General features: G+C 39.9%; 1 protein-coding gene across 1 annotated transcript in view; it reads left to right on the plus strand.

The window, feature by feature from the left end:
• Positions 1-19,633, plus strand: part of tbc1d30 (TBC1 domain family, member 30) — a 25,807-nt gene that overhangs the window by 2,264 nt on the left and 3,910 nt on the right. The window contains 15 exon segments of the mRNA XM_032505693.1: positions 3,111-3,275; positions 10,523-10,584; positions 10,852-10,917; positions 11,709-11,834; positions 12,862-12,934; positions 12,937-12,960; positions 12,963-13,040; positions 13,377-13,451; positions 13,717-13,815; positions 14,099-14,267; positions 15,031-15,136; positions 15,221-15,327; positions 16,477-16,616; positions 17,807-18,028; positions 18,593-18,679. Of these exon segments, the coding sequence (XP_032361584.1) occupies positions 3,111-3,275; positions 10,523-10,584; positions 10,852-10,917; positions 11,709-11,834; positions 12,862-12,934; positions 12,937-12,960; positions 12,963-13,040; positions 13,377-13,451; positions 13,717-13,815; positions 14,099-14,267; positions 15,031-15,136; positions 15,221-15,327; positions 16,477-16,616; positions 17,807-18,028; positions 18,593-18,679 (1,599 nt within the window).

Raw genomic sequence — 19,633 nt, forward strand, 5'->3', positions numbered from 1 at the left:
GGGGGGGGGGGGGCGCTCTTACTGGGTGAGCTAGAGGCCGCACCGTACAGTAGCGGTATGACAGAAAATGTTAGTGGTTTTAAAACCGTGACTTTTTCAAACAGCGGTATACCATGAAACCGGTAACCGGCCCATGCCTATTTTTAAGTTATTGATTTACCAAGATGTGTGGGAAGTCTACAGGCGTTCACTGTTCAGATATCAGGAGAAGCCAAACTGGCTGAAGAACAGACACTCTGATTAGTTTCACATGACAGACAGGTGGATGCTGACCTTCACATACACAAACACTGAGACAGCTCATTTACTCCTCCTCAACGTGTTCCATACAGTGTTGCCTCGGATTCAGAAAAGGCATGTGGCTGTGAGTGCCACGCTGCCATTGTTTCCTCTGCTGAAGTGGAATCCTACAGTACACACAGCCAGGCCTGGGAGCTCAGTGTTTGCCCTTCACGCTCAGGAGGCTCGGTCAAGTCAAACAATGCAGAGGGCTGCCACTCAGGAAGAGGAAACGCTCTGATAATGCCTCAAAGAACAGCCAAAGCATGTGTGCATACGTCTTCTAGTGTTCAGTCATGGATTGGTCGCTCATTGGGAAGTTTAGGTCCCCTTTGGTAAACATTTACATGTGGTGGGTTGTCAGCAGTGTGGTATAAGAAGTAAGGAAGCTTCTTAGTGCTCCACCTTGGTGTTGTTGATTGAGACCTGCCGCTGCAGGTGATCACGACCTTTGACCTCCTTGTAGAAGAGTGGTGTTTTCTGTACAGCAGGGGAGGAGAAGTTTTCAAATGAGACTTTTGCTGAAACAAAATCATTTTTATTTTATTTTATTTAACCTTTATTTAACCAGGAAGTCCCTTGCGATTGAAATCTCTTTTTCGAGGGAGACCTGGCCAAGACGGCACACCAGTTACAATATAAACAGAAACACAGCAGAGACAAAATCACACATAACGGAAAGGAACAGGTCACATGTGGCAGTTGCATTTTTGAATTACGTGACATTTTAACATGGCCTTAAATTCATTTAATGGAACTAGATCCTTTAGATGGAGCAAGTTTTGCAAGTTATTCCAAGACCATGGAGCAAAGTAAGAGACGCGTTTTTCCCCAGCTCAGTAAAAACCCTTGGAACCTGGTAAGAGCACCACCATAATAATAATGACAGCTGAGCGAAAGTACTGAGTTGGTTTTTGTTTAATTTTTATTTACGCTCTGCAGACCACAAAGTAGCGAGAACAAATATACAGGAGCGACGATATCTAGAGTTTGGCGAAATTTAACAGAAACATCATGGTCTTATACTCATTTTCCCTAGCAAGAGGAGACCTTGTTTGGAAATCATGCCTAATCTTACAATCTTAACAATTAATCGTACCACACAGACAAGTTGGAGGCTTTTTAGTCTTTCTTCATCTGTCCCTCGTGCTTCATTTATCTTAGCTGCTAAAGACAATCCTGTGCCTTGGTCACGTACAATACAACATATCCTGACTCAGCTCTCTTATTGATAACCATAGCTCTGGACATCTTGGTTTTCCAGACTACAGGGCACCAGCTTTCAGTTGATGATTTAGGAATAGACAGCTGTCGAGTCGGGGGGACAAATACAGAAATGAATTGAATGAAGTCATACAACACAAAAGCATAGTCATGCATGATATGATAATACTACAGAAGGATATATGAAATCATGCTTAAATGTAATTTTCCCATTACAGTGGTAAAGTGAAGAGTCAACCTCAAAGCTCGGTTGAAATGAAATTGAAAAGATTTTTGATATTGATATAGACATGCCACTAGGATTTTTGTTTTTGTTATTCTTATTATTATTATGTCATTATTTTTGATGACATGTTTATTCTTTAAAGTATAAGAAATTATGATGGATGCCCATGCAATGTGATTACTTGGACAAATTGCTTATTTGTATCTATGTAACAGTGGTTTGAAGGTATTTCACCTAAAAACGTCTCTGCTCTCCTGGCCATGTGACAGATGGGTCGGAGGGACGCGCAGCTTGAATAAAACATCTTCACACTGTCTTGATTAGTGCTAGAATATTTATTAATTTACAACATTTTGGGTCTGTTGGTAATTTAAAGATATAATAAAGCAATAAAACCCACTTTTTCGAAACTGTGATGAGCAAATACGTGGTATTTTCACAAAAGACTAACTAGTTATAAAATCCATTGATTTCCGTGAGAGCAACAATAATGGGTCAACATACAGAGTAGAACATTTGATTTTGATTTAGTTGTCTTTTTATTATAGTTTTTCCCATTATTAGTTATCTTGTGCTCTTCTGTTTTTAAAGTTTATGTTATTTTTTTCTTATGTTGAATTGTCCTAGTAAAATCTAAGTTCAAAATTGAACCATAATTTGAACGCAACTTATAACAGTAAGCCTTTTTATTTCACATGAAAAATGACAAAATCAGTGATGAACTTTGTCTTGCAGATCTGTTTATGTCTCAGATCTGTGTGACCTTCAGTTCAAAATCGGATGTTCTTCAGCCTAAAACATTTAGTCTCTCCATAAATGGGAGGAGGGTGTGTGTGTGTGTGTGTGTGTGTGTGTGTGTGTGTGTGTGTGTGTTTATGTGGGGCAGTGTTCTGGTTTTCATTCATCTTCGCCTGCAGCAGGGAAGACAGACTAGCTGCAATATTCTGAACTATACTGGTGTGCAGATATATATATATATATCTATATATATATAGATATATATATATATAATTTCCGAGGAGACTCTTCCTGAGCTAATGTGGGAATCGCAAACATTGTTTTGAACTGTACCTTTTTATAGAGATTGAAGTTGGCTGTCATATTTACATATCACATGGCACAAGTGTAATCAGTTGCATACATTTGTGTATTTTTTATTTAAATGTTCACTGGATAAAAATAATCCTGTGAGCCCAAAAATGAGTGATGCGTTCATGTGCTGATGAGAAAGTGTGACATCCTTTCTTTTCTTTTTTTCTTTTTTTTTTTAGCTTATTCATGGGGAATTTCCAAGGTGGAAAAATGCTTTTATATCAGTTTTACAACATGTTTTAGCCACTCGGGCACTTTTACTTGTGTGATTGTATCTTTTTGTTTTTAGCCCCGGAGGAGCTGCTGTCAATCATCCAGGAGGTAAAATATCGTACGGGCCTGCAGTCGGCCAAGCTGCTTCGCCAGCTGAGGAGACGGGACCGACTTTGCCACAAACTGCAGAAGAACTACGACATTATCACAGCTTGTCTTCAAGCTGTCTCACAAAAACGACGTAAGATTATACAGTTGTTATTGCTTTAAGAAAAAAATGGTGTTACAAGACACGTACCTTTCAGCAGGAGGTATTCTTAGACACTCTAGTGCTCTTGGAGGCCTGGAATTGTAGTAAAAATGATTGAAAGTGATTTATGAGCATCTGATTGGCTTGATCTGCAGAGTCAATACTTGCATGTCAGCCCATACTTTAATCAAGTAAGTTAAAAACATATGAGTGCCTGAACATAGACATTTTATCAGTCAAAAATATATTTTTGGTCGCTCAATAGCAACTACTCTATAAGACCTATTCATATTGTTTGTGGAAGCAGAATAATCTCATAAATAAGAAGTTAGTTTGGCCTGATCAAATTTGGTTCCCCTTGAAATCTAATTTTAAAGTCCAGTGGTGTGTAATACCCTGTGGTAATTTAGAAAAGAATTGGAATCTAGATTCCTTTTTACATCTTGGATTTTTGTTTCTACAAATCTTTGATGAGGTCTACTAACCATAACAGTCTAAAAATCCAGACTTTGAAGCACATATGCGCTGTGAATGCATTTTCAAGATAGACCGAGTTACAGGTCTGCACACTATAAACAGCAGGACCCTGTCCTAGCTGTCATATCACGTGTAGTATGTAAATAACTCAAATTTACATAATCGCCTGTGACATACAGTAGACTCAAAGCACATGATGACTATGGGGGAATAATATGTTCATTTTCATATCTCCCAATGCTTGTACTCCAAAACAGCCCGTAAATGGATTTCAGTTTGCCTGTTCTGTTACATAAGATTTGTTGGAAGCATGGTTTACAAAGGTAATATTTACAAGGAAGAGATTATGGATTAAGTCTCATTCTGTGAATGATTTACACACAATCGAATATCCAGACTATGCTTATTGGGAATTTGGAAGAATAACAATAGCGCTCAATCCTGGATGTCAACATATTCGAGAATGATTTCTTTTGACCAAAAACATTTACAGTAGCTTGACACTTTCTTAGGAGTTGAAGAGCCGACATCTCAGAATTTTGCCCTATAATGGGCCTTTTATTCTATTAATGAAAGTTCAGAAAGGGTTCTCTCTCTCTCTACAGGTGCTTGGAGTTTTGGTGGTTGATTATTCTTAAACTCTTTCCAGAAATGAAGAAAAAAGAGCAGGGATTAAAAGGAGTTAAACATCATTGGTGGAATTGAGGTCCAATGTGGTATTATGGAGTATATGCATCACAACATTATAACTTCGCGTAAACATACACAACTTTCTTAAGCCAAGTGGCGTGTTATCTGTACACATTTTGAGACATCCGCGTGTATGTCTACGCTGTATACAGCGGACGTAAACATAATTATTATTATTTTCACTTGGCGTGTTATCGCCACTTGGCGTGTTATCGCGAGGAGAAACCGACGGTTGAGATTAGGAAATGTGACACACTGTTAGGTTTAGGAAAGGAAGAACGGGGTTGGCTTTAGTAAAAAAGAATCCGACGGTTGAGTTTAGGAAATGTGACACGCGGGACACAATCTCCGGTCTCCTGGTTGAAAGTCCTGTGTTTTACCCATCCAACACCCCGACCAACCTCCCTACGGGGATGGTTGCCCTTTCATACTACTCGCTACGGAGGAGATTCACATGCAAATACAAGGGAATGTAAGTTAATGGCATTGATAAACGCGCTAAAAAGCGAGTATGCGTCTTGCCAATAATGGCATATGCATTGGTGTATCATACATACGCCATTTCATGAAATCAATCTGGAATATGATAATACATGGGTTTATTGTAATGAGGCATTTACATGTGAGTTTATGGCCAGGTTATAGCCAGTAGAGCCCACATGGCAGTAAAGGCTACGCTGCCAGTCACTGTTGTTTTTGCATGTTGTAACAGCCTCCACCTGGAAAATGACATAGAAAATGCCAAGCTGTAAACTTCAATAATTTAGATTATGATTGGCTATGAAGCAGCTGCCTGTATCAAAACTGGATTACTGACTAGGGCTAAATGACATCTTCATTTTCACCTCATGATTATTACTTCTCAAAGAAACTGCAATTTGTGATGAAATTGTCCCTAATTGGCTAGAGATTTGTTGACAAGCCATCTGTTAAATTCCTTCTGGAAAAGTACTTGACATATTTACAATAGCTTGAATCAAAATGATTTTTCAGAATATGTCTCCGAGCTTTGTGTGCATGGAACATTAATACAAATTAGTTGCACTTATTTGATTTATGTTACAGGTTTATATAACACATATTGCCAATTGGAGTTTAACAGTTCAGTAAAACACAGGTCGGTATTTTTTTATTTTTTTAAATATGAAATATTTAAATAATATCTGTTATTGACCTCTGTCGAAGGAGTTGCAACAGGACTCTGCATTTTACAGTAGCCTAAAGATGGAATACGTATGCCTGTATTGTCCCGATGGAAGACAAATTAGTTATTGGAGCAGTCATCCAATTGAAACATCTACACACAAGATCATTTATTATGATGGTTATGGAAAATTACCATCAAGGCCTTTTTTTTAATCATCATCAAGGCTGTTTGCAGATATTTATTCTAAATGTCATTCAGACATCCACTCTTCCATTCAGGAAGCACCTACTGCACCAGTAAGAATGAATCATAATGTCATGCATCATTGATTTAGTCTGCAAATGTTATTTCATATAAGTGGTTACCGGGCAGAATCGGTGTTTCCTAAAGTTTCGGGTTAAAGTTTTTGTATAGCTTGCTGACTTGTGTCGGATAACTTCTAGATAAAGTATGGTGCTATGTTTTTCGGATTACATTTCTGTCTAAATCCCAGGCTGAGTTCTCCATGAAAACACCCTACGGTGCATCACCTTGGCTGTGACTTTTCTGTAAATTATTCAAATCAATGATTAACGATTCATATTCTTTAAATCGTCCACTTCTCAGCTCTCTCTACTATACTCTACTACACTATCATTTTGTTCCATTTTTGTTAACCCACTCATTTGTATGCCAGTGGCTACAACTCACGCAGTCAGTCATTTGGCTGTGAATCTACTTCATTTGAAAGAATAAACATATTTCGCAGATTTTATGCAGCTAGACTGTAGAGCTTTTATTTTTAGTAGATTCTTATTTAAATATGATCCCTGAGTCCATTTAATCAGCTTTTCAGTTTTTCGATTAAGGAAACAAAAGCCCACCCCTCCTCTGTCTCATGTATCCCTCCACCATTAGGCTACCTCATCCCTCTCTATCTCCTCCCCACGTGTCTCTCCATCCTACCGCATCCCTCCATCGTCGCCCCTCCGCCCTGTGACGCCAAACCCGAGGAGGATGCGGAGGTGTGCAGCATCAGCAGCACAAACCGACACTTCCTCTTGAACTGACGGGCTATTTTTTGACATTTTCCCAATCATATTTTATTTAGATATTTGAGCCGCTTGAACGAGGCTTTCTGGGCGTTGCTGTACCGCAGAATGACGCGTGCAGTCCGGGGTTTCTTCGGGCATAAGTCAGAAACAGTCGCCTGAACATATCTCCGACACGGTGATCAGTTTAATCGATTCATTTCAAACGTCTTGGAGGAGAGCGTGTCTGGCTATCGGGATGGACTCTCCGTCGCCAAGGGAGACGTAAGAGGAAGGATTAATAAACCGGGGACCAACGGATGATTGGCCGGGTTGGACGGCTTGATTCCCGATGAGGCAGGAGCGACTCCCCGCCGCCGGCAGGAGGCCGAGGGCGGGCGCGAAGCTGCGGCAGCAGGCATCCGGAGGGGTCGGGAACATCATCAGCAACGTCCTGAAGAAACGGAACGGGATATCCAGGAGCGCGCCCCGGCTGCTCTGCACCTTGGAGCCAGGTGACACTTATCAATAGGTCTATGGGGAAAGGCGCTGCATTGGTCAATGGCTTTTAACAAAATCTGGAAACTGAAGTGCCACACCGGAAATGATGCCAACATATATTAGTCAGTTCAATATGGCAAAATGATATGTAAGCCTATGGTTTTATAGTGGCACAGTTTTGCCTACTGTTAAATAATATTAATAATACTTTTTATTTGAAGACTCCTGTCTCGGTACTCAAGGACGCCGTACAGGGTATACATACATTAAAAACAGCAAAAAAAACACAGAAAAGGCAGAGCAATAGGCATTCAAGTGGAATAGGCAGTTTTAAACCGATGTGTTTTGAGTTGTGACTTGGTATGAATTGATGTTTCTAAGTTGTAGTGGTAATGAGTTCCAGGGACGGGGACACACTCCCTGTGGTGGTGAGACGGGTGGAGGGGACAGACAGGTGTATAGAGGAAGAGGATCTCCTTTATACTCCCCTTTCCCTTTTATTTACTGCTTTAACTGCTCTTATTTACAATAGGCTTCATCTTTAATGCTGCTACTTATGTACCTAGAATTGGCAAGTTACTGTCCCATTTGAGCATATTATAATGCTTAAGTTAATTAAATTACCAAAATGATGGCGTATATATGAAACCATAATGTATCTGGCCAATCCTAACACCAATAACAGTTTAAAGAAGTTATGGCCTGATATAAGATGATAGATATTGTATACTATATCCCCAGAAAGTGCATTATCGGCTGATGAAATGTCCAGCTGGTGAATTACTTTCTTTTGCTATATTATAACTAGTTTCATGAGTTTCCCAAAAGACCCTTAAGGTGTCACATGAGCTCATTGTAAACAATCTGACTGAATCTATAATCTGACCTCCAAATCAAATCATGAGAGCATACACGGCACTGAGGCGTGGTTTTTATCTGATAATGCATCACACAGGCCGCATAACTGAGGAGATATCATTTTTCATGCATTAATGTACTTCTTATTTGTGGGCGGACACTGCTGATGCACCAGACATCCAGATGTCTCTATGCAGTGGAGTGTACAGTTTGACAAGTAAGTTAAATGAATACATTTCTTATAGTGCTATGGAAATCCCAGATGTTAGAGACCCATCAGGCAGATACCCAGTGCTGTTTGTAAGTCTGGTGCTGAACTAATACTACTAATACTAATAATACTACAGAGAAATATGAAATAAAAGACTTATAAAAATAAATTTCTCTGTCACAAGCACTGTTGATATATAGTTGCAGCAGTCGTGATTAGCATGTGTTTTGAGTTCTTGTTTTGGTCCCATATTCACTAAGAGTCAAATGACTGAGAAATTGAACCCCCTTTTTATTATTTGTATTAATGAAAAGTACATATAGTACACACAAGATCTTTTTGGATCCATGACAGTCATACATCTAGAATTCATAAATAAAGAGAAGAACACTAATGGTTACTACCTAATGGTTTGTGACAATGACAACACAGCAAAATAATCCATCTATGTCCCAGCTATTTTAGTTTGTTAACTCAGTTATTTGTGCATTATCTACTTCATTCCAGCCCAACAAAAGCTTTAATCTTGTGTATTCATGATACAAATCAATATAATGTGCACAGTAAAGAGGTTATTCTTTATAACAGTGTTTTTGCTTTTTTCTGCTTTTCAATCGTCAAAGACTGAACATCTTGAATGAAGAGATCTCAGTCCCTTCTCTTCTTTTTCTCCCTTTCTTCTTACCTTCTGTCCTTGTTTCCTTGTTTCCACCTGTCCTTCCTCTCTCACATCCTCCCCCTATGATTCTTTCTCCCCTTCCCTTTTCCTTTTCACCTTTCTTTATACTTTACTCCCTTCCTTTTCTTCCTCCTCTCTTTCCCAGTAGTCTCTATACATCCTACATAGTTTGTGTAATTTTAATTAATTTCACCTCTGGAGAGCTTGAACTATCACATATCATGCTGGACGTCACTAATGGACCCAACCTTGGTTAAACACACGTTTTGGATCAGCTGCGTTGGTCTAATCTGTGACAGGGGAGTAGGAGGGCTTTCCGTGTTAATCTCCCAAAGCTCTGAGAGGAAACCGCAGAATAAAGCGACGTTCATGGCGCAGGAAACAAAGACGGAGGCGGACCAAGCAGGTTAAACACCCATTTTGTCGTTTTTGCGAGGGACTGTTATTGTAGTGGACATTAAATAGTTCGTACTTGTTGTGCAATCAGCTGCCGTTTGAGAGACGGCCCCAATCCTCCGGAGGCTCTGCTGGAGAAGGAAGGGAGAGAGAAAGAGAGAGAGAGAGAGAGAGAGAGAGAGAGAAATGGCCGCTGTTGGCCCAGAGCCGAAAACATGTCAGGACCTTCCGTCTTAACTTCAGATCAAAGTCTCATTTCCGTTTTGGTCTTCGGGTTTTTTTTCTAGTCGGTTTTCCAGTGAAGCGAGATTAAAACGCGGATTCAGCACCACGCGGAAACGGACAGCGACGTCTCCGTGAAGCGTCACACCAAACTCTGTTCAAAAATCTAATGTTTTAGTATGAAAACTATAGCTTTAAAATCTATTGTTTTCTCTGGTAGCATCGTGGTTAAAATGTTATATACATTTCTATTACACTCACAGAGCTTCCGGTGTTTGGATCTTATTTCTTTTTTTAGATTATGATTATATCTGTTTACCGACATTAACTGTTTAGGCGTGACAAGGTGCTAGCTGTGGTTACAGACGCACAATTAAACAGACTGAGCTCAGACCAGGATGCCGGGCTGATATTTTGCTTCCTATTAAAAGTCAGATCCGGTCTGGTCTGGGTCATCCCCGTCTGATATGATGGGTGTAATGCCCTGTGTCTGTTCTGCAGGCTGCAGAGGTGGAAGAAGTACTCAGATAATTAATCCATGTAAAATTAGCAATAATACAGTGTAAACATATTCTTTTGCATTCAAATCCTGCAATCCAAGTCTTACTTAAGTAAAAGTACAAATGTATTAATACAGAATGAATTTAATTTTGGTTTGAGACATAGGTCTATATTAAAAATGAACTTGGTCTCATACATTACCTTTTGTTATATTAAGTCTGCCTCATCATTCTGGTCAACAAAAAGCTGTTTGATGCCACTCGATGTCCAGACTGAGTCTAATTATCTCCTTAATATTCCCCTCTTCCACAGTGAGTGACAATATTACAATATATCCTGCATCAGTGAAGTGAAGCATTGGCAGGGGCCAAGTGACACATATGGGGCTTATGTTAAGTGTTGTTTCTCTTAAAATGTTATGATGATTTTACAGTTACATTTAGTATACAAAGTGAATACTATAGAATAACTTTAGGACCTTGTACAATGCTCGCTAACCAAAATCTGGCTCCAGACTAGTCTGACCCGGTGTCTCTTTGTTTGTAGGAGTTGACACAAGGCTGAAGTTTACCATCGAACCATCGCTGGGAAAGAATGGATTCCAGCAGGTAAGAAACACATGCTACAACACCTCGGTTCAGTTTAGGATTCAACATGCTCCAATTTGCTGTTGATCATCTAATGTTGCGTGTTTATATGTATTTTAGTGTGAGAATTAATGTGGTAATTGTTAAGCACTGAATATCTATTTTCCTCTTAACAGCAGTAATTAATATAGTATTACACATTCATTATTAAAATCACAGCGGCCTGAGTGGCAAGGGGCTCGTTAATATTACGGGTATATAAAACTGTGTGTATTTTCTTCCCCACAGTGGTACGACGCCCTGAAAGCGGTGGCTAGGCTCCCTACTGGGATACCAAAGGAATGGAGGAAGAGGGTATGTCACTTAAACTAAGTATAACATATGCCATTGCTGGCACAGTCTTTTTCCCAGTGGTGGCAATGCAGGGATTTGCTGTACTTACTGAGCTGTACACGGAATAAAATGTAAGTAGTATTTTGAAATATTAAAACTAGCAGCCCTATTGCAGCCTTGTAATTATTGCATGTTCAGTAAATGTCTGCATAGCCTCTGAGCAACAACCTTTGTTCTGTTTGGGGTGGAAATATCACCTTTTATAAAAATACATTTTGATTTACTAAGACGTTATGTATTTCTCTTTTTTGTTTGCATCTGTTTTGAACCCAGAAGATTTTTTTTTGTAAAAAAAACAAACAAATGAGGACCCAGTTGTTCCATTACAAGAAAAAGTATGTTTTCTTTGTTATTGCCAACCAGCAAGCAGTTTTACAGTCTTGAGAAAAGCCACATTGTCTACAGGAACAATATGCGGAGGCGCTTTGCCTACAATGCTCCATTCATCTCACATCATACTAACTTCATCTCTTGGGAATAGAGAACCGGGAAATCGAAGTGATTACTTTCATCTTTAGGAGAGTTGAACAATGAAAAATTGATCACTGTCAACAAAGGGCCTCTTACACGAAGCCTGAGAATATTGTGGAAGACAAACTTGGAAAGTTAAAATATTTCTTTACATGACTCAGTAGGGACAGTGAATGGAAACCTATCCTGATATTTGGACCATTTCTCCTCTTAAGTTTAGTTCATATTATTCTAGAAGTAATGGGGTTCCTTGTGTATCTGCGGCTGTTGTCTTTCTGCAGGTTTGGCTAACGCTTGCAGACCAGTACCTCCACAGTATCTCTATTGACTGGGAGAAGACGCTTCGTTTTGCATTTAACGAGCGTAGCAACCCTGACGATGACTCCCTTGGCATCCAAATCGTCAAGGTAACCAGATTGTATTGTTGTGTTGAGGGGTTGGGGGTTAGATGGGTGTGTAGTGTGTGTGTGTATGCATTTCAGTCTTAAAGTGTATGCCTTAAATCCGCAGCACAGTGTTGAAGCGTCAACCTTTTCCCATAACATGCATATTGAAATGTAGAGATTGTTCAGGATAACCAAAACATATTAATTCTTTAGTACAATAAAGGTACTGTTACTATTCAATCAGAATAGCCATTTTCCATGCAGAAATACACATGAGAAAGATAAACACAGACACAAACAAAGAGTCTCAAATTATTTCATATGTTGCTGGTTTCCGCCTCAAACTAAACAAGATCTTTTCAGGTGTATTGTACCTAGTTTATTTCTTTCGGGGGGGGGGGGGGAGTTAAGATTAATTTGGTCACACGTTTTAGTTTTTTTCGGAGTAGAGAACACTGACCTAAACTGTAATTATAAATAACTGATCTAAACACTGATCTAAAATATAATTTTAATAGCCTTTTATGATTCTGAAACGTTCCGACTACTATGTGCTATTGAGTACCAGGGAAAAAAGGCTTTCATTTCAATTCAAGACAAACACGCTATTTAAACAACACCGGTTGAATTCTGCTAAATTATTATGTTGATGAGTGATCTTCAGGAAGTGCACAGTAATGACTACTTTCATCAATGATAGACACACAATATCTTTTCCGATCAATAGCCCTCCTGGAGTGTATATGGGCATATCCTACTAATAAGAGGAAGAGCAATGTCCGGTAGAGGATGTTTACCTATGATTGTGCATCAGAGAACGGGATGACTGCATCATGGAAACACTGCAGCTCTCTTTCTCAGTTACTCAGAGATTCAACAGAGTAGCGGCTGTTTCCATCAACAGGGCAAAGTTCGATCATCGTCTTCTCTGTGTTTGTCTTCTCGTTACCGTCTCTGTCCTAAATGCATAAAAGGATCGTTCATTCATCCAGTTAATGCGCGGACTTATAATTAAATAATTCATACTGTACATCCTTCTTATGTCCAGGACCTGCACAGGACGGGCTGCAGTTCGTACTGTGGCCAGGAGGGGGAGCAGGACAGGGTGGTGCTGAAGAGGGTGCGCTGGCGTACGCCCGCTGGAATAAAGCGTGGGCTACTGCCAAGGATTCAACGTCCTGGCGGCACTTATACTGGAAGTTACAGAGGGCCATGAGAGCGATGCCCAAAGGTAACACACACACACACACACACACACACACACACCACACACACCACACACACACACACACACACACACACACACACACACACACACACACACACACACACACACACACACACACACACACTGCACACACAGTAGCAGTAGACTGAGTGAAATTAATGCAGACTTATGTTAAAAAATGTAAGGTATGCTGTATGAAAAAGGGGGTGTCTTTGTATCATTTTGATATAAAGCACTAGAAGTCAATGGACTAAAACGGTTACTTCCTAGTGGAGGTCTACGTTGCTTTGTGCCCCCTTTGAATAATGCTTTACTGCGTTTTCCACTCCTCTATATTCAGGTGATGATCTATCTGATTGACAAAGTGCTGCCTGAGAGTTATTTTGCCAACAACCTGCGAGCGTTGTCAGGTAAACACAATGACACACATACACACGGATTCATTTTAAAAGTAAAGACGATTCTGAAGAAGATCAAACAAAACAGACGGTACATACTATAATAACTTCAGCCCAGAATGAAACTACAAGTTTTATAATTTTGTGTAAACATAGCGTCAAATACAATGACATGAAGAAACATCTACAGTACATACCGATTTGACACTGTCAGGTTATTCCCATGTTGAATCTTAAACCAATTTAGTGTTCTAATGTGTACTCTGTCTCCTGTCAGTGGACATGGCGGTGTTCAGAGACCTGCTGCGTCTAAAGCTGCCTAGACTGTCCCAGCATCTCTACCACCTTCAGAAAGCTGCCAACAGAGAGGCTGGAGGTACAAATCTGTGTGTTTGTGTGTCAGTGTTTACAGAAATGCTGTTACCTGGTATATAAATCAGTGCTAACAGCATGCAAAGCTACCTGATGCTGCTTTAATTGTTCAATTATGCTGGAGAAAACAGCATCATCTGTAAATCCTTTTCACGTTTTAGTTTTTAAGCATAGAGGCCAAAGCGGCAACTGTTGTGTGTTCATGTCTCTGTGAATAAGTGTCTATGTGTGTGCGCGTGTGTGTATAACTCCCCTACTGTCCCAAATGACACACTGTTTGCTCTCAGGCAGCTACGAGCCTCCGTTGACCAACGTGTTCACTATGCAGTGGTTCCTCACCATGTTCGCCACCTGCCTGCCGGCGCCCACCGTGCTGAAGATCTGGGACTCGGTTTTCTTTGAGGGTTCAGAGGTGCTGTTTCGGGTCGCCCTCGCCATCTGGGAGAGACTGGGAGAGTGAGTCGACCATTACAAAAATAAGCATTTGACTTGTGGGGGTGGGAGAATTTGAGAAAGAATTTTAACATGTGTGTGTCTTAATGTGCATTTATTTTGGTGCTTTTCTTTTTCTTTGATCAAGTTTTTATTTTATTTTCATACAAACACTGAACAAATACTGATGTACAGCCACTGAACACACCGTAACATCAGATTTTGAACCACGGGGCACTTCAAAATCCCACTGAAACCCAGAGTAATGCTAAATCTATAATGCTATCAACTATGCGCTACTCCTTTAATGGCTAAGCCTAAAAACGTACAGCCACTGAGGGGCTGCTATAAGGACTTAAAATAACAGCCACTGGCTGGTAAACAAGCTGACGCACTCTCTTCTACCTTACACCGCTCAGTAGCCTACTGTGGAAATCACAGACTCCAATAGTCATCGTTGCGTTTGGAAATTTATTGATGACAATGTTCCTCATATGAACGTGTGTCCATCAACAAATATTTACACATCCACATGAGCGTTGCGTTGTGTAGCGATTTGATGTGGTCAAAAACTATTTCATCACTCAAAAGCACACTAGTGACACCAGTCCAGTAGACAATTTGTCCTACACCCAGAACAAGTGAAAATGGCTCTAACAACTCCTTTAACTGATAATAATACTAAAGCAGTACATGCTAGAATGTAGAACTCAAAATGCCTTCTTCTTCTTCATAATCTTGAGCATCTAACAGCGTGTTCGTCTTCCTTCCTGTCGTCTCTGTCCAGGAGGATCGAGTATTGTAACACAGCAGACGAGTTTTACAGCACCATGGGTTGTCTCACTCAGGAGATGCTGGAGAACAACCTCATCGATCCTCCTGAACTCATGCAGGTACGGGTTAAATAAAACCGCTCACACCTCTCAAACTTCTTGAGTGATGTTTTGAAATTGATGTATGTGTTTTGTTTTTTCCAGGAGGTTTACTCCATGGCGGTTTTTCCTTTCCCTCAACTGGCTGAGCTGAGAGAGAAATACACCTACAACATCACTCCGTTTCCTACCTCAGTCAAATCAAGTGCAAGGTTTGTTCTGCACTCACAAAGTAACACTGGTACTTTTCATTTGATTTCAACTACAGCTTACGGCCCTTAAAGGAACCTGTGGAGTTTTTGACCACTAGTGGCACTTTGAAACACTGTGTATCATGCTCTACTAGAAAGAGGCGAGTGGCATGTTGCATGTTCCTGTTGACTGAGAGGTAATGCAAATGTACAGTGGCTTGAGAAAGTTTACACACCCATGCTAACGTTGATTTAAAAAGAAGAATACAAAAATATCTTTTGGAAATTGATCGTAATGCCTTAATTAAAAAAAAAGAAGGGAAATCCAACCTTTTTAGGACACCAATTTTATTTTTGAATGATTAATGGATTGTAAATAATAAATGCTCTTTCTTAAAATATAGGGGGCATAAATAAATATACAGGGAATTAAATAGCCCCCCCCACCAAGACCAAGGGAACTTTATCAGGATGCATAGTATCCTGATCCATGAAATAACTGGCCTTTAAAAATAAAAATGTACCTGCCTCTATGGGAATTTAACATAGGGGTGTGTATACTTATACCCCCTGTATTTTAAGGAAGAACATTTATTATTATTTATAATACATTAATCATTCCAAAGAAAATTGGTGTCCTCAAAAGGTTGGATTTTCCTAAATATTTTGAATTAAAGCATTCCGATCAATTTCCAAAAGATGTTTTTTTTATTTCTGTTTTTAATCAACTTCAGCATGGGGGTGTAAACTTTCTCAAGCCACTGTTAGTGCATGCAAATCACTGCGGCAATGACAGTCAAGTTCAGGCACCAAATGACTAGTTAACTTTAGGAAAAAAATCATGGTTTGGATTAAAACATTCCCAAGTAACAAACAAGAGTTTCCTGGGGAAAGTATTTTGTTTTCGTCCCAAAGTGAACTCCGCTCTCCGGCTTGAAAGCGCTGTGTTTTATGTCGACACCACGTTGTGTTATTTAATTTTGAGATTATTTCATTTAATTTTGAAGTGCATCTTTTAGTGTTTGGGCGTGGCTGGCTGAGTGGCAATATATCGATGGTATTTAAAGGGAGATTTCATTCTTACATTTTTCTTAAATTCTTTAATTTTGTTTTGTTCAAAAAACTAATGGATCATGTGGCAGTGATAATGATGTCAGTATCTCGTCGTAGTGGCGGTCTGGGCAGCTGGGAGAGCGATGACGATGCCGACATGGATGATGAAGACTCTGTGGTGACGGCCCTCGGTTGCCTGGGTCCCCTGGGGGGCTTACTGGCCCCTGAGCTGCAGAGATACCAGAAACATCTCAAAGGTCAGTGCAGCCACAGGAATTACTACACAGGATTTCAGTGGCAGCCAGTGGAGAGTATACAGAGACAGCAGCCAAGTGGCTCAAGACAAACCGCCGCCCCAAATCCTCATGTTCTGCCCTCAATTTGACTCCAAGTACAAACTGTCTCTGATCTGTTTCCTCCAGACAAATCCCCACTTCCTCCTCTTTCAGCGGCTCTGCTAAAGATGGAAAAAAGCCAAACAGCCTGAGGGAATTAGTTAAAAACATTGGTTAAGATCTGAAGCAGTAGTAGCACTCCAGAGAGGTTTAAAAAAAAAAAAAGGACTTCAGATAGAAATGAGTGTTTCATTTCAGATCCCCTTACAACCGAGTTGACCTGGTTCAAAAGGGAAACATGGCTTATTCTTACGAGCTAAGTGTAGCAACTGAATATCAATAAATCATTACCACAGTCATTCTGAGACAACAGCATAATTACAGTAGACAACCTAAACCCCTAAGCTACACAGGCTACACGCCAAGCTACACTGTGTGCTGCTGGGTTGAATTTGATGTTCGCAACTCAAAAAGGGAAAAGACAAAGTGATAAAAAAAATAACTTCAACGTGCTGACCTTGTCCTGTAGAGCTGAAAACAAACAGAACTTCAGTTATGTGAATGTCAAACACATCTTGACAAAATGCACTTTCTTACCTTCAATGTTTTATTTAGTCTTATGCCATTAGAGGGACAAAAACAGGAAGGACTGACTTAGTTTGCTGGCGTGTTTTCATCAGACCCAAAGTCTTTGAAAATTGTAACTTCAGACTGAAAGCATTCCTGTGGTCTGCCAAACTGTCAGTATGTAGTTTAAGAAGCATTTTGGTCTTTCAAATATAAAACAAAATTCCAAATTCTTTTGCCATCCTCAGATAGCATCAAGATGCTTTTCTATGTGGCACTTGATCTTGATTTAAGGGGATAAAAGCAAAAAAGTAAGAAGGATTGGATTTTTTGTGATTAGTGTGTTTTGCTGGAATGTTTCCTTGACTCTAATCTTTGAATCTCTTCATTTCTTTCTGTCAATCATAGAGTGTGAAAGCCAAAATCCCAGTCCTGAAATAAATCCAACAAGCAGAAATAAGTGTAGGCGCATAAGCAAAATGGGAGAAGAGTTTAATGTTGGGAGAACATGACATCAGCGTTTTTTCTTTCTTTCTACCTCCAAGACCAGCGGGGAGAGCAGGGAAACATCGCAGAGCTGAGCCCAGGAGCGGTGGGAGCTGGAGGGGGAGGAGGAGGAGGAGGAGGTGCCAGGGCGGAGCATCAAGCAGCAATCAACAGCATGATGATGGAGAGAATGAGCACCGACATCTACGCCCTGAAGAAGCAATATACACGCATCAAAAGGCGCCAGCAGGAGCAGGCTATGCAACTCTACATACGCACAGGTGGGGAGGGTAAAAATGATCATAATCATAACTTGACAGTCAATTTCCGCTTTTTATTTTTCAGACTACAACTGCCTTTTCCACCCATTGTTTTTGCATTTATGACATTAGAAAACTGCCGCTTTAAGAGAGTGGCCAATGGCCTTATGTTCATTTCCATTTTTTATTATACATTTAATTATGCTTTATTACATGAAAGAATTAGACATCATTAACTACATTCGTTTTGTGTAGGTGGTGCAGTGATCCATTGTTCATAATGCATACAAAAGTCTTATTTCTAAACAAAATAAGCTATTTAATTTAGAGTTAATGTCATTTAGAAACCTTTATTGTTTAAACCCTATTAACATGATTTAAAAACAAAAAATAATGAAGAGGCAATACAGTAAAAGTCTTTATTAAAGTACAAAAAAAGCAAAAGGCGGTGCTCCTTCTTCAATAACTGTGAGCATATGCTAAGAAATGCAGACATGCAAAAACAAAGCACTTCCCAGGTAGAAGAACAGAAACACATTTACACAGCAGGAAGTCAGATGTTTGATGATGATGTGTGACTCGTAGGACCAGGACCCAAAGTGGCCACAAGTGCAGGGGGACTTCAGGAGCATCCCAAGAGACACAGCGACAGTACCGCCCACCACACTGACGGTACTGGTGTCAAACCAAATGGTCGTCTCAAACTGGTGTTCTGGGGCTGATTTCAGGGTCTTTAATGGTTCATTCATCTTTGAATTAAAGTAATGAATGATTTAAAGAAGATAGGGCTGTACGCTGGTCAAATCCTTTTGTAAACCACTTCATAAGTTACATCTACCATGGTTTTTTTCATTGGGTTAAGGATAAACTATTGCAATCCAAAAAAGTTAATATGCTCTCAAAATGCTGGAGGATGCATATACATGAAAGAGTCACTTTGTAAAACAGCAACGTGGCTGCACTGTTCAGAACAATTTTAAATGTAGTATATTGAAAACGTAAGAATGTTTAGATGCATTTCTTTGACGGTCATCATATGAGAGGAGTACTGCGGACTCTTACTCATTTTGAGAGCATTTTTGAAACAGGTGCTACACTCTCCTGCTTTAATTTAATCAACTGATTTAACGGCTAGCTGGTACAACTGGTGATGGTGTTGTTCAATAAACCAGCTAAATTCTACAGTAAATGTTTATTTGGAGACTCCTGTCACTGTACATAAGAATGTACACTAGATGCATCAATCAACTTTGGTATAACGTAAACAACAGTTGTGTTAATGTTGGTAGCTACTGTACACAGTCCACTAACATTTGTATCATGGGGGGGGGCATGGAAAAAAGCATTTTTAATTTGGGCCGAGAAAAACAAAAAGTTGTGCAGTGGGCGGGAGGACAACACGGGGGTTAACAAAACGCTGAGGATGTCTTCAGTAGTGACAGATGTCTCCACATGCTTGTTTTTTTTGGCTGTATGCTGGAGGTTTTTTTCTGGTTTAGGCATACTCCTATGACTAGCATTTTATCAGCAACCTCTACTTCCTTCTATTTGTTGCTCCTCCTATCTCATGCTAACATACACTACCGGTCAAAAGTTTGGGGTCACTTAGAAATTTCCATTGCACTC

The sequence above is a fragment of the Etheostoma spectabile genome, chromosome 23, assembly GCF_008692095.1.
Source record: "Etheostoma spectabile isolate EspeVRDwgs_2016 chromosome 23, UIUC_Espe_1.0, whole genome shotgun sequence".
Taxonomy (NCBI): Eukaryota; Metazoa; Chordata; class Actinopteri; order Perciformes; family Percidae; genus Etheostoma; species Etheostoma spectabile.